The following is a 15,354-nucleotide window of genomic DNA, read 5'->3' on the forward strand; positions in this document are numbered from 1 at the left end:
TAGTTCTAGCTACTTGGAGACTGAGGTGGGAAGATTGGTTGAGCCCAGGAGGTTTAGGCTGCAGTGAGCCGTGATTGTGCCACTGCACTCCAGCCTGGGTGACAGCAAGACCTTGTCTCAAAAAAAAAAAAAAATGACAAAGATGAACATAGTAGGGTCTAAAGTTTTTTAGTTTTTTACCTTAATAAAAATAGATACATATAGGATTAGGATACAGGGTAGTTTCCATGCACTTTCAAGAAAAAAGAAAAATTTTCCCATACTTCTAAGATACTTATTTAGAAATGAAGATGCCATTAAAGTTTAGTAGATTTAACCAAAATGAGGTTTGGTGGCACATGGGAAGCGCCAACTTTGAGCCCCAGCTCTGTGTAAAGGCTCCCACAGCCCCTTTTGCGCTGTAGCTTTGTAGTTAAGAGAGCTTAACATACCCGTAGTCATGAACACAGAGCATGCAGCAGTATGGGCACTGCGAGGTTTCATAGGGAGCCTGCTAGGAGAGACCCCATCTCAGACAGCTCCTGGAGAATGGGGGATCCTGACAGGTAGAGAGGAATGGCGAGAATATTTCATGCTGTGACCAGCAGATCTGAAAGCCACAGGACTTAGTGGTTGGCAGATGTTAGGGAGTGTAGGTCTGTGTGTCTGAGCCCTGGTGCCTGGGGGATGCTGGTGTGGTGGACAGTGACACGTGGTTCCCAGGCACAGCCCACAGCAGAGGAGGAGAGGCTGAGGTGGGCTGTGGAGGTGCCAGTTTTTAAGGTTACTGAAAGTCTAAACCTAGGGCTCAGGAAAGCAGCTGGGGAACGTTCTTGGTTTGCTGCTGTTTGAGGAGAGTCAAAGCTCAGTAGTATGAGGAGGAAGGAACCAACCTATAGCAGGGGAGGATCTAGAAAAGGAGAAGAGGGTGGGCGACCGCACAGAGCTTGGGGAGGGGCAGTGGCTGGGGACGCTCGCTGCCTGAATCTGGAAAGTGCTGCACCACAGGCTTCTTCCGGGCCCATCAGAAGACAGGCACACCCCTCCTTCTCACAGGTGTGTGTGTGTGGCTGTCAAAAGACAGCACACCCCTCCTCATGTGTACGTGCATGTGTGTGCGTATGTGCATGCATGTGTGTGTGTAGGTTTGCTCATTTAGGCCTGAATTGTCTCTTCAAGGGTGTATAAAAACCGAGTCACATTGTCACCCATGAGGAAGGGAGCTGGCTGGCTGGGGAGCAGGGATGAGAGGAGCTTTTCAGTGTACAGCCAAATTTGACTTCTTTTAAAATACTGAACCACATGAATGTGGTTACCTGTTCAAAGAACCAAAAGAATAACACAATTTAAAAATTTTAAAATAAGTAATCTAGCTAGTTACTAAGTAGGACAAAATACGGGGCAGCACGTTGAATTTAGTAGGTTCCCATATGTTTAAATGCATGTGTCTGTCCATGTGTTTTAGATAGAGAGGTATAGAAGGCAATAATTTCTTTTATATGTGAAGAATATTTCTAGAAGTAGGCCCAAACTGATAACAGGGGTGGTCTCTGGGAAGATGGTCCCAGAGCCTGGGTCAGGGGAGGCAGGAAACTGGCTTGTCACTTTCTGTCCTTTGGTCCTATTTGAAGTGTACAGCAGTGAGCATGGAAGGGAAACCACCTTGGTAAAGAGTGAAGGCCTCCCTGGTCCTGTGTGCTTGCCCTTCATCTTCATCAGAAGGAACAGAGTTGACGGGCTGCCTGGGGCATCTTAAATGAGTCATAAGCTCTATGTGGGTCTGACCCCAGGACCACAGGCACTTCACAGTCATTTATTGCCTGCCTTCGTCTCCCACTTGGGCAGTTCCTTTAGAGAGCCAGGTGTTAACCCCCGCCTCTACCGTCTAGGACGCCTCCTCCAGCAGAAGATGCTGCTCACCTGCAGAGCCCCCAGCCTGAGGACACGGGTGCAGAAGGAGGGGCTGAGTCCAAGATGAGCTCAGAAAACCAGAAGCCTGGTGGGTACTTGCTATTCAAAAGATGGTTAAGTTCAAATCGTTAATGTCTTGAAAATTGCTAATATGTAGACTTTCCACTTTGAGATGAAATGTAGAGAAGATGACATAAACTGGTATCACCTAACTGTTCTTCTTTTTGACAGGTCAGCCCCCAATGTTTTGTTTTTGTAGTTTGAGGTCTACCATCCATCCAGTGATGTGCACAGATGTTAAGTGAACAGCTCAGCAGTGTGTGTGTGTGTGTGTGTGTGTGTGTGTGTGAACACCCAGACCGAGCTGTTGAACATTTCCAGGACCCCAGCAGTCTCCTGGCTGGAACCCTTCCCACTGACCATTCTGATTTCTGATGCCATTAGTTTTGCTGACTTGGAAGCATATAGAATACGTTCTTTTATTTTAAATAGAGATGGAGTCTCACTGTATTGCCCAGGCTGATTTTGAACTCCTGACCTCAAGTGATCCTTCTTCCTTGGCCTCTAAGAGTGTTAGGATTATAGGCGTGAGCCACTTTGCCCAGCCTATAGTATATGTTCTTGTGGCTTCCTTCAATCAACATTATGTTGGTGAAATTAATCTGTATTATTGCAAGTGGTGGCATTTTTTTCTTAATCTTGGAAAGTATTTGCATATTGGATGGCTCTCTCCAGACTTTACATTTAGGCTCACTTTTATTGCACAGAGCCTCGGCAAAGAGGAGGAGCTGGCATTTGAACAGAGTTGGCTGACCTTGGCCAGGCTAATTGCACAGACTTAGCAGACATTTCTGATGTGTATGAACTTGGCACTGAGGTGCCATAAAGAAAAAAGATAATTAGCTGGGCGTGGTGGCGGGCACCTGTGATTCCAGCTACTCAAGAGGCTAAGGTTGGAGGATCAGTTGAACCCGGGTGGCAGAGGTTGCAGTGAGCCAAGATCACACCAGTGCACTCCAGCCTGGACGACAGAGCGAGACTATCAAAAAACAAAACAAATTTAAAAAACTGGGCGCGGTGGCTCAGGCCAGTAATCCCAGCACTTCGTGGGGCCGAGGCGGGTGAATCACTTGAGCTCAGGAGTTTGAGACCAGCCTGGTCAACATGTTGGAACCCCGTCTCTACTAAAAACAAAAAAATTAGTCAGCTGTGGTGGCACATGCCTGTAGTCCCAGCTACTCGGGAGGCTGAGGCAATAGAACCTCTTGAACCCTGGAGGCAGAGGTTGCAGTGAGCCAAGATCACACCACTGCACTCTTGCCTGGGCAACAGAAAGACTCCATCTCAAAAAAAAAAAAAAAAAAGAAAAAAGAAAAAAGATGAATGGGGCCGGGCACAATAGCTCACGCCTGTAATCCCAGCACTTTGGGAGGCCGAGGCGGGCAGATCTTGAGGTCAGGAGGTCGAGACAATCCTGGCTAACACGGTGAAACCCCGTCTATACTAAAAATACAAAAAATTAGCCAGGCATGGTGGCGGGCGCCTGTAGTCCCAGCTACTCGGGAGGCTGAGGCAGGAGAATGGCGTGAACCCGGGAGGTGGAGCTTGCAGTGAGCCGAGATCGCGTCACTGCACTCCAGCCTGGGCAACTGAGCGAGACTCCATCTCAAAAAAAAAAAAAAGAAAAGGAAAGATAAATGGGACAAAACCCAAGCCCCTTGTGGAAGGGGAAGTCAGTGAGGGAGAAGGAAAGGAAAGGTGAGGAGACCATTTGCCATCACTGGAATTTACCTTCGTGTGGCCTTTTAATTTTGATATTCATTGTCTTTATGAAATGGGGTTAGGTCATTGCTCCTTGTCTTGACAAATCTTAGAAATTGCCTGACAACATATATTGATAAACTCATCCCATGACTAGACAAAGTCTCCAACACTCCTGTGCTGGGAGCTCCAGTTTTCCACACCACCGATGTTCTGCGTCCCTGCTGTGGTGCCTCATTCCGCTTCCCAGGAGGGCGGGATGGACCCTGCACGGCTGAGGGCGGGATGGACGTCAGGGCAGCCAAGTGGGTCCCCCAAACCATAGCTCTTGGAGGACATGCAGTCCACCAGGGAGGGTGGACCCTGCACGGCTCTGCTCCCTTTGATATGCATCCCGAGACAGTGAAACCCACAGATTACGCAGCTGAGGTGCTGAGAACCACAGAAGATGGTTTGCTCCCTGACAGGTTCGTTCCTCACTGAGGATGGAGAGTGCGGGAGGAGGAGCCGCAGAGGTGGCTCCTGTGACGAAGGTGGTCTTGCCCACTGCCTGTGTGATTCCCATGCATCTCTGGATATGTTTTGGAAGTTGTTTCCTAAGGAAGTTCTTCCAGCCATTTCCTTGCACAGCACTTTTTTTTTGGTGGGGTTGGGGGGGCGGTTGGGGGTGATTGTTGTGAAAGATGGGGGTCATCTGGAAGAATGAGTTTAGATGCATTTCATTGTTGCTGTGGTCCAAACCCAGGTTCTTCATCACAGTCCCATGTGCTGCTCTTGCTGGCAGTGACTGTGGCTGGTGAGGTGAGAGGTGCAGGTGAGGAGAAAGGGTCTTCCGGAGCTGAGTGGTACGTGGGGGACCAGATGTAGCTGTTAAAATGCACATACATGTTCTCTTCATAAAGTTTGCCCCTGGATTCGACCACAGTGGGGGGCAGCTGTTTTCATTGCGTGGGATCCACTGGAAAAGGGTTCTGAAGAGTTCTGGGAAAGAGAGAATTTGCAAAGCCAGCTGGTCAGAGAAACAGGGTCATTGGGACAACAGTTGTCATTAAGAGGATTTTTCCAGAGCAGTGTTTATTCCACAGTAGCAGACCGGGATCCAGTAGACTGCAGAAGTGGGGCTGAAGTGGGTCTGCACTGGCGCAGGCCCTGCTACCGGCTGATTTGCCCTTTGTGTAGAGCCTGGTGTGGGGCCCAAGGGGGATGTCAGGGCAGCCAAGTGGGTCCCCCAAACCATAGCTCTTGGAGGACATGCAGTTGTTTACTGAGCTCTACTGGGAAGCTCTGGCTATTGGATGTCCACTGCAGCCACCAGGCACTTGGCCACCTTCCTGGAAGAGCCACGGTAAAGGGGAACTCCCCCCATCCCGACTGTCTCAGCTGGAAGAGACTTCATCTCTGGCCTCCTGCTCAGGTTCAGGCAGGTGAAGGAAAATGTCATGCACTTTCTTCATGTTTCTTCTTGCCTTGGCTTCCCGCAGGGTTTCTGGTTTTGGATACTCAGTGTCTCCCTGTAGCTAGAAAAGTATGATGCATCCATTGTGCCGCCACACGCTTGTGAGGGGCAAGGCCTGAGCTTCAGAGGCTCATCACAGGGCGGCGTTCCTCCGCAGTGTCTGCCAGCCCTGCTGCAGGTGGTCGGTCTCAGGTGGACCCCGTGCCCTCCTCTGCAGACGCGCCACCCACATGCCACTGTGCCAAGCAGGGCTTCTGGAGGATGTGGGTGTGGGGTTGTTTGTGTTGCATGTAGCCCGGCTCAGGGACTGCTGCGTGCTCTTGCCCTCCCAGCTGTAGCTGTGCTCTATGCCAGCCAAACACGATCTCGGGACCCTAAACTCCCTCTGCCAAAGGGGAAGTTACACACTGGACCTGGGTCTAAGGCTGCCTGTCTTTTGCTCCCAAGCAGACAGCTGTCACTTCACAGCCCCAGGCCGTAGCCCCGTGTCCTATATGTCTGCTGTCACATATTACTTTATGTTGTGTAAAACGTAGCTTTCCTGAGCTGGAGGGGATGCGTGATCGTCTTTGTCCTGCCCCGCCCCCCATCGCTCTTTCTCCCTCCAGCTTGCTTTCCCCTTTAGACACCGATGTTCAGGAAGCCCCTTTGGAAAAGCAGAGGCCATGGCGCTCCTGTGATTTGTGTTTCCCGGGGCACATCCTCAACCTTGGATAAATCAACCTCGAGTCAGCAGAGACTCCCTAAGTCCCTTTTGGTTTATGGCTCCAAGGAGGAACCTGGCTGCTTGCTCCCAGAAGTGGTGTCTTGTTCTTGTTCGGTGGCAGGACCGCCTCCTTCGCACCCCAGCTTCACAGCTCTGTGTTTAGGATCAGTCCCAGCTTCTGTGATCAGGCCAGGCCACCCGGGGTTTCCTCTGCTCGCCTCTCCCAGAAGGGCTTGGGGATTGTGCTCTCCAAGGTTCTTGAGGTCACTGGGTCAGTGCACTCGTTTCCGGAGGCCGCCCCATGGCAGGCTGCACGTGACACGGAGGATGGCGCTTTCCCAGCGGGAGTCTGTTTGTTTCTTTGCCATTGTATTGTATACCATGAATAAACCACAGAGGGTGGATCTGCTTTCCATCTCAGGCTACTGTGATTCCAGCAGCTGTGAACATTCTTGCTCTGGTGTTTGGATGGAAACCTCACCTGCTGGAGATTGAGAAGTTCACATTGCGTTGTTTGAGGATATGTCATGTCCAGCACTGGCTCCTTGTGTGTGCTGGCCGCTGTCCTCGAAGTTGTCCTTAGGGCATCCTGGCAGGTCAAAACAGCCCCAGAGAAGTCTGCATGTTCGTATCCAAGGCCAGCCACCTCAATGAGGTTCTTTTTCAAATGAGTGACTTTACTTCCTGGTCATTTAATTTTAATACTTGTCAAAGGCTGTTTTTATTTTAAAATAAAATTTTACGCCAGGCACAGCGGCTTAAGCCTGTAATCCCAACACTTTGGGAGGCCGAGGTGGGTGGATCACCTGAGGTCAGGAGTTCGAGACCAGCCTGACCAACATGGTGAAACCCCCTCTCTACTAAAAATACAATATTAGCTGAGGGTGGTGGGGCATGCTTGTAATCCCAGCTACTTGGTAGGCTGAGGCAGGAGAATCGCTTGAACCCAAAGGCGGAGGTTGCAGTGAGTCAAGATTGCACCATTGCACTCCTGCCTGGGCAACAAGAACAAAACTCTGCCTCAAAAATAAAAAAAGAAAATTTTAAATTTTGTTTATCTATGTGATGGTTTTAATTTTTTCTAACTGTTCTTTGCAGCTAGATACCAGGGTTACTCAATTTACACTCTCATGTGATTCTCATCTAGAAGTTGCATAAGGTACAAAAAAGTATATATATGTGTGTACATGATGGAGTTACATATAAATAACCTGTAGGAAAATCTGACATTGATTTTGTGCAGAAACTTCATCTGGAAACACTGAAGGTGCCTCCATTAGCAGAACTGCACAGCCGCCTCTGAAAAGGTATGTCCACTTGGCATGGAGGAGTCGGCGTCCCTTACCCAGTAAATAAGATCAATGAATGCGCAGGTCTTTCTCTCTCCTTCTAGCTTCCACCCACAAATAAAATGGTTCCAAAAAGAAGATGTCGTCATCTTAAAGATAAGAATAAGGAATGTAAAGGACTGCAAGTGTCAGTATTTCAGGGATAGAGTCATTTTCAGGTAGGTTTATGTATAGTCATATAAAGTAAAATAGAAATAATTTCTAGCATTTTAAAAGGCTGACTTTCTTTTTATAAACCCAGTGCTTGGGTGGGAGACAGATTTTACCTGGCTGATCTGGAGCTGCGGGGCAACATAAGGAAAGATGAGTGCAAATGTGTAATTAGAAACGAGGAGCCTGTGATCACTCTGGCCAAAGAGAGAAGGGAGGCATGGTGTCACCTACTCAGACAGAGGGTGAGTTGGAATGCGCTCAGAGGGTGGTCTTTACCCTGAGTGTGTCATACTCACCCACTCACTGTCAGCTGTTCTCTTGAGCAGAACCCCAACGTGGCTTTTGATTTTGATCACTGGGAAGACTGTGAAGAGGACAGCCAGTTCCCCAAGGGTAAGGCGTGGAGCGCCCACTCTCAGAGGGGTTGTAGGTCCTGAGGGCAGTGAGGGACACCATCACCCACTTAGGAATTCAGCCTTGGTGGAAGTGGGCCGCTCACATCGAGCCCTGAGAAATTAGTTTTCTCTTTGTTGATCTTGGTGCTAAATGTTCTGGTTTGAGTACTTTTCAACCCTTGGTGATAAACACACCTTTTAATAACACACTACAGATATTCTTCCTAGAAGAATAAATTATTTGTAAGCAGACCAATTTGACCTGCTCATTTCTTACCTAAAATAATGAAAATATAAAATAAGATACATAGAACTGGAATCCAAGGCATTTTTTTCTGCATTGACCCAAATAATGGGGGGAAATAAAGATTTGCTGTTTAGTTGACACTTGTTTGTTATAACGTCTGATTCCTTTAGTAGTGAATTCTAAACGCCCGCTGCACACAGTGGCAGAGGTGGTTGAAGACGGTAGCAGCAGCACTTCAGAGGATGACGACAGTGAGAGTGAATGATGTCCTCAAGAGCGGCTGGAAGATGTTGAACAAAAATGGATATTGCCATGTGACTTCAAAGTTAAGAAAACAGTCAGTCATAACCAAATCTTTCTTTCTTTCTTTCTTTCTTTCTTTTTTTGAGACAGTCTTGTTCTGACGGCCAGGCTAGAGTGCAGTGGCACGATCCTGGCTCACTGCAACCTCCGCCTCACAGGCTCAAGCAATTCTCCTGCCTCAGCCTCCCGAGTAGCTGGGATTACAGGCATGTGCCACTATGCCTGGCTAATTTTTGTATTTTTAGTAGAGACAGGGTTTCACCATGTTGGACAGGCTGTTCTCGAACTCCTGACCTCAGGTAATCCTCCCACCTCAGCCTCCCAAAGTGCTGGGATTACAGGCATGAGCCATCACACCCGGCCAACCAAATCTTTCTTTACCTCAAGGATAAATGATTACTGTCATCTTGTGGTGCTGGACTTGGTAACGATGAGAAATTCTTCATTGACTTAAAAATAGACTGATAACAGGACCATCAAAGGAGGGTGGACACAGAGAAACGGCACATGTGGTCTGATCCTGCTGGCTTGTCTCTCCTGTCCACGCCTCTCGCCGCTCACCCTGGCAGAGCAGACGTGCATCTGGGTGGTGACATGCACTGTCTGGAGTCAGTCTGTTCATTTTTTTTTCACCTAGACCTCTGTTTGATGCATTGCTACAAACCTGATCTGATACATATAAATTTGAGGTTTCTAATGTAAATTGAGGTTTCACATTTATACTCAGCAACGTTGAACCAGCCCTTTCAACCATGAGATAGTGGGATTTAACATAACCATCTGCGTGAATTGATAGTGTTGGCGTTCTTGGATAGTGACAGCTCCTCAGAGTGAGTTGACTTCTGATGAAGAGAGAGTCCAAGGATAGAAATCAGATTGCTCAGTAAGACCCAGGGCTTTCCAGGGTGAAGCTGCTGGTTCTAAACAATCCCTTGGACCTGCAGGGTCCTGAGCAAATGGCACAAAAGTTGCTTTTTAGTGGAAACTCACAAGGGCCTATGGGGTGCCCGTCACCTCTGAACACCTACATGTGGTGAGCCCTGCAGACATTCGCCGCCCCATCCGCGTGTGGCTGCAGCACCCGGCCACCAGGTTTAGGGGAGGAGTGTATGTAGTCATGGCCACGCCCAGGGGCTGGCTGGCTTTCGTGCTTTGGGTTTGTTGAGTGAAACAGCGAGAAAGGTGAGCTGTCGGGAAGTTAAAAGTCCCGTGCACTCAGTGTCTGTTTCTCAACTTCGCCTCGGAATGGAAGAGAATTCGGATAGAACATGAGTGTTGTGTGGCGGCCCCAAGATCATTATTGTTTTTTTTGCTTCAGAAAGCGCCGATCCCAGGCTTATGTATGTCTCCGCAGAAGCCACTGCTTGAACTAGAGGCGGACTTTGTCATCAAGCTGTCCTGTGAGCGGGTCTGGGTCACACTCTGGCTCAGTTTTCTCATCTGTAAAATGAGACAGCCCCTCATTGTGTGGCCTGGCCTTGTCTCAGGGAGCGCCCACCGAGGGCTGCTGGGTGGGGCGGTCTTTCTGCCCAGTGGCTCCGTGATGGGGGCTCAGAGCCCTGGCCTCCCCTGGGAGGACACGCTGTGCAGCCAGGACAGCTGCTGGGAGTGCCCAGGTCACTGCTGTGACCTTCGCAGGATGACTGGCAGGTATCAAATCGGCCCATAAAGTAAGATGGTGATTTTCCTTTTTCGTAGCTAAATTGGGCAGGCTCTTGGGAAGTAGAAAGTTCTGGTGTTTTTGCTGGCAAAGGTTTTGACTGTGGAGCTCTTCTAACACCCATAATCAGTGTCCATTTCTCTGCATGTGGCTGCTGCCCTGTTGGTGGAGGTCTGGGGGCAGAGACCAGGCCACCGTCCAGTGGCTCCCATGCGCACCAGCTGCCTGCTGTTTACCGGGTGCGCCAAGTCTCTTTAGTACAACATAGCAAATGATAGTAGCTAGTGACATTGTGCTTCCTGTGCACGTGTGAAAATGCAGGGAGGACAGCTGCGTGCTTAGATCTGTTTCTTTTTTCAGACATTCAAACGTTCTAATATCTGAATCTCTTAACATTTTATAGGATATCGGATGCTGATTATGTGAACAATTCGTAATTGGTTTTCTGTACTGCTATGAATATGTCTGATTTCAAGTTTTGGGCAAATATCTAAAATGCAAGGTGAAAGTGTCTCTATGCTTCTAAAATCGCTCATACTTAGTTGTGGTATGGCTGTCTTTTGCAGCATATCATCAATAAAATTTCAGTGTTTTCACAGAAATATTGCTTTTTACATATGTTAAACAGTACTTTCCCTGAATGCCAAACACAAAATAAAACTTGACTCACCACACTTTCTGGTTTGACTAAAACGCCCATGAAGGCTGCTGGGGAGCCAGCAATGCTGACTGGCAACACAGGCGACCCTCGTGATGAGCACACCAGCTGTGGAGAGTTCTGGACGGAGGCTCAGCTCTTGCCATTTACCCTGGCAGATACATGCCACGCACATCACGGGTTCAGCACAGGGGTACCAGTACTTTTAGGGTAGGGGAGAGTGGGTGATAAACATTTATACTTTAATATTTTTATATATTTATTTAGACTTGGGGTCTCTGTCATCCAGGCTGGAGTGTAGTACATGATGATGGCTCACTACACCCTCAACTCCCAGGCTCAGGTCATCCTCCCACCTCATCCTCTTGAGTAGCTGGAACTACAGGAGTGCACCACCATGCCTGGCTAATTTTTTAATGTTTTTTGTAGAGACATGATTTTGCCGTGTTGCCCAGGCTGGTCTTGAACTCCTGGACTCAAGTGATCTATCCGCCTTGGCCTCCCAAAGTGCTGAGATTATAGGCGTGAGCCCGCACCTGGCCAGTAATTTACTGTTGTTTAAATCAAAGCAAAAATGTCATCCATTTTATATAAAAGAAGAGCCCTTATTGACATTGAGTTTAAAGAACACCTTTCATTTAAGTAAGTGTGATGTGCCCTTTGTTAAATAGTTGCCACTGTAATGGTGGCTTTTATTCAGCCCTTCCCTAAGCGTCTGCCTTCTGTTAGGTGACATCTCACCTGACACCAACTTTAGCAAACACTTGCCACTTCTCCTTTCTGGAACCCCCACCCAGAGAACTAGGAATATCTAAAAATAACAATATTTTAAACATCTGAGTATATTTCATTCATAAGAAAAAAATCAGGAAGAAATAACCACAAATACTGCTTAAGAAAATAAATTCAGCTTTGATTTGGCTACAAGAGATGGAGCTTGTTACTCAGGGTCTTCCTCTGGTGGGACCACTTCCATTAGCATCTGAAGGTACATGGTAATCGGCTCTGAAATAAGAGTCAAAAATGAGTGCAGTTAGACCGAAATTCAGAAGCTCCACTGGAGTTGTGGGTGAGGGTGACGTTGTTCTCAGTCTTTGGTGATGTGTCACCTAGACCCTGTGCTCAGGGTTTGGCCAGCTTTCCTGCGTTCTGGTTGGATTTCACGCTTTCCTGGTTTGTTTCTTCTCCCAAAATTGCAGGAATGGAAATAAAAACCTCCTAGGACTGTCTGGAGGGGCGACTGCACTGTCCAGTTGAGACAAGCTGAACAGGAGAAACAGGCAGGCTTTTAATCACATTCACTTAATAAATCTTAACTGGCTGTTACAGGCTGCTGCAGCCAGAGTTAAATTGCACACAGCCCGATTCCTCTCGTCAAGGAGCTCCTGGGAGAGGGAGAGGGACGGGGACAGGAAGACCAGGAAATGGATCGCCTCACCGCCCCATGAGGATGCCCAGAAAGTCTTAAAGGCTCTTAGAAATGGGGTTTCCTGCAGTTGAATCTGTTGTGTAGGATAAAACACTGTGAATATAATATAGACTTTTTGTTTTTTTGTTTTGAGATGGAGTCTCCCTCTGTCGGCCAGGCTGGAGTGCAGTGGCGCAATCTCGGCTCACTGCAAGCTCCGCCTCCTGGGTTCATGCCATTCTTCTGCCTCAGCCTCCCAAGTAGCTGGGACTACAGGCGCCCGCCACCACACCCGGCTAATTTTTTTGTATTTTTAGTGGAGACGGGGTTTCACTGTGTTAGCCAGGATGGTCTCGATCTTATGACCTCGTGATCTGCCCCCTCAGCCTCCCAAAGTGCTGGGATTACAGGTGTGAGCCACCGCACCCGGCCCTATATGAACTTTTTTAAAGATGTAATTCAGTCTCTTTTGATGTATTTTGACACAAGTGCTTTCTTTTCAGAAGTGAAAGTGGCTAATGTAGCTAAACTTTTAAACAACAACTGTCCTGAAATTGATGAGGGTCAGGACCGCTGAAAGAGTGAGCCCTGTGCCCTTGGCAGTAGAAGGCTTGGGCCCCGGCCCAGTTCCCCAGGCCAAGACCATGACTTTTTGGGTGTCTTTGTGATGCTGCTAGACCTCTTAGGTGATGTCTGTGTATCAGGCAAAGGAGAATGGTGTTTCGGGATGAGGCGCACGATGGTGGGAATATGCCTAACACTACTGAACCTTGCACTGAGAAGTGGCTGAGATAGTAACGTTTGTGTGTCTTTTGCAATTAAAAAGAAAATGGGGCCGGGTGCAGTGGCTCATGCCTGTAATCCCTGCACTTTGGGAGGCTGAAGTGGGTGGATCACCTGAGGTCAGGAGTTCAAGACCAGCCTGACCAACATGATGAAACCCTGACTCTACTAAAAACACAAAACAACAAAAAAATTAGCCAGGTGTGGTGGCAGGTGCCTGTAATCCCAGCTACTCAGGAAGCTGAGGCAGGAGAATCTCTTGAACCTGGGAGGCGAAGGTTGCAGTGAGCCAAGATCGTGCCAGTGCACTCCAGCCTGGACAACAAGAGCGAAACTCCGTCTCAAAGAAAATGGGCGGGCGCAGTGGCTCACATCTGTAATCCCAGCACTTTGGGAGGCCGAGGCAGGTGGATCACCTGAGGTCAGGAGTTCGAGACCAGCCTGGCCAACATGACAAAACCTCATCTCTACTAAAAATACAAAAATTAACTGTGCGTGGCTACTCAGGAGGCTGAGGCACGAGAATCGCTTGAACCCAGGAGGTGGAGGCTGCAGTGAGCTGAGACCGCACCACTGCACTCCAGCCTGGGCAACAGAGTGAGACTGTCTCAAAAAAAGAAAAACGGCCAGGTACAGTGGCTTAGGCTGGTAATCTCAGCACTTTGGAAAGCCAAGGTGGGAGGATCATTTGAGCCGAGGAGTTCAAGACCAGTCTGGGCCACCTAGCAAGACCCCTTATGTACAAAAAATAAAAACATTAGCCAGGTGTAGTGTGTGTCTGTGATCCAGGCTACTTGGGAGGCCCAGGTGGGAGGATGACTTGAGCCCGGGAGTTCAAGGCTGCAGTGAGCTATGGCCATGCCACTGCACTTTAGCCTGGGCAACAGAGCAAGACTGTGTCTCCAAAAAGAAAAGAAAATGGTGCTTTCCCTTCCTACTTACTATAGTAATTGACGGGAACAAAATAAGGGTGGACCCAGAGGTGTCCAGTGAGGGCATGGGCATGTGTCCTCCTGGGACGAGGGAGATCTGCCAGCAGGGTAAGACACTGTGACAGAGGTCTTGGAGTCAGGACAGGTGAGGACGCCGTGCCTGCCTGCAGCTCACAGAAGCCCGGCAGCCCTTCTGTTGGTACTTACTTGATATTTTCTGAGCCCATCCAAACTTGTAGTGGACAAACAGGAAGTAAAATATAAGGCCGCTTAATATAAACAACACACAGTAGAGGTACTCCCATGCGGGCTTGCTGATGATTGGAGCCAGAATCAAAAACACAGAGATGAATGTCACCAAGACAGGGATGACTATGGGCACCTGGAGGTGAAAAATGGGTCACAGTGTGGTCATGGGTACTCATTTTCTTTTTGAAATTTTTCATTATTAGAAAAACCAATTTTTATAAAGAGTGTGAACTCCATGTACCCCCTCCTCCAATTTCAGTAATTTTTTTTTTTTTTTTTTTTGAGACGGAGTCTTGCTCTGTCGCCCGGGCTGGAGTGCAGTGGCCGGATCTCAGCTCACTGCAAGCTCCGCCTCCCGGCTTTACGCCATTCTCCTGCCTCAGCCTCCCGGGTAGCTGGGACTACAGGCACCCGCCACCTCGCCCGGCTAGTTTTTTGTATTTTTAGTAGAGATGGGGTTTCACCGTGTTAGCCAGGATGGTCTCGATCCCCTGACCTCGTGATCCGCCCGTCTCGGCCTCCCAAAGTGCTGGGATTACAGGCTTGAGCCACCGCGCCCGGCCCAATTTCAGTAATTTTAATGTAATTTTGCCAATCTTATTTCATCCATACCTTTTAAAAAAATTTATTTTAAAAAATTTTTTGGCCGGGCGTGGTTGCTCACACCTGTAATCCCAGCGCTTTGGGAGGCTGAGGCTGGTGGGTCCCTTGAGGTCAGGAGTTCAAGACCAGCCTGCTAACATGATGAAACCCCGTCTTTACCAAAAACACAAAAATTAGCCGGGCGTGGTGGCAGGTGCCTGTAATCCCGCTACTCAGGAGGCTGAGGCAGGAGAAACGCTTGACCCCAGGAGGTGGAGGCTGCAGTGAGCTGAGATGGCGCCATTACATTGTAGCCTGGGCCACAGGAGGGAAACGCCATGTTAAAAAAGAAAAAAAAAAAAGATAAACTGTTTAATGTTTTAGCATCCACTGATGATCGTCACCTTCATTATTTCATCAGGGTTTGCAAAATGGTGATTTTTCTAATTTGTCATTTCTTCCTCAATGATCTGAAATGCTATATGAAGTACTTCAACTTTCTGGTTATTCTGAATTGCAGTTCGTACAGAACGGCAGGATCAGTGCTCTGTTCTATGTGTTTTCAGAATGATAAGTAGGGCCCCTGAGACCTCCAAAGGCAACTCAAACCTGTGCGTTTTTCTATACGTGGTGAGTATCAATCCATTGTAGTCATTGTTCACGTTGTTCAGAAGGTCCTGTGCAGGACAGCAGGAGCCCTTCACACTGGCCTGGGCCCTGGGGGTGGGACGCCAGTGCTCTTCAAAAGCCTCTCTGTGGCCGGGCGCGGTGGCTCAAGCCTGTAATCCCAGCACTTTGGAAAGCCAAGGTGGGAGGATCATT

General features: G+C 48.5%; 1 protein-coding gene and 1 long non-coding RNA gene across 2 annotated transcripts in view; one reads left to right on the plus strand and one right to left on the minus strand.

Annotated features, from left to right (window-relative positions):
* The window catches only part of LOC105515481, a 14,748-nt gene extending 4,232 nt beyond the window's left edge, over positions 1 to 10,516 (plus strand). The window contains exons 3-7 of the long non-coding RNA XR_001002334.1: positions 1,825 to 1,978; positions 7,057 to 7,320; positions 7,404 to 7,557; positions 7,642 to 7,708; positions 8,128 to 10,516. This is a non-coding gene — a long non-coding RNA (uncharacterized LOC105515481). The remainder of the gene's footprint in view (positions 1 to 1,824; positions 1,979 to 7,056; positions 7,321 to 7,403; positions 7,558 to 7,641; positions 7,709 to 8,127) is intronic.
* An 888-nt stretch (positions 10,517 to 11,404) lies between these two features.
* Positions 11,405 to 15,354, minus strand: part of SLC7A9 (solute carrier family 7 (amino acid transporter light chain, bo,+ system), member 9) — a 41,907-nt gene continuing 37,957 nt past the window's right edge. The window contains exons 14-15 of the mRNA XM_011948809.1: positions 13,909 to 14,083; positions 11,405 to 11,583 (exon numbers count right to left, since the gene is read on the minus strand). Of these exons, the coding sequence (XP_011804199.1) occupies positions 11,519 to 11,583; positions 13,909 to 14,083 (240 nt within the window). The 3' untranslated portion in view covers positions 11,405 to 11,518. The remainder of the gene's footprint in view (positions 11,584 to 13,908; positions 14,084 to 15,354) is intronic.

Source organism: Colobus angolensis, unplaced genomic scaffold (genome assembly GCF_000951035.1).
Source record: "Colobus angolensis palliatus isolate OR3802 unplaced genomic scaffold, Cang.pa_1.0 Scaffold107, whole genome shotgun sequence".
Classification (NCBI taxonomy): Eukaryota; Metazoa; Chordata; class Mammalia; order Primates; family Cercopithecidae; genus Colobus; species Colobus angolensis.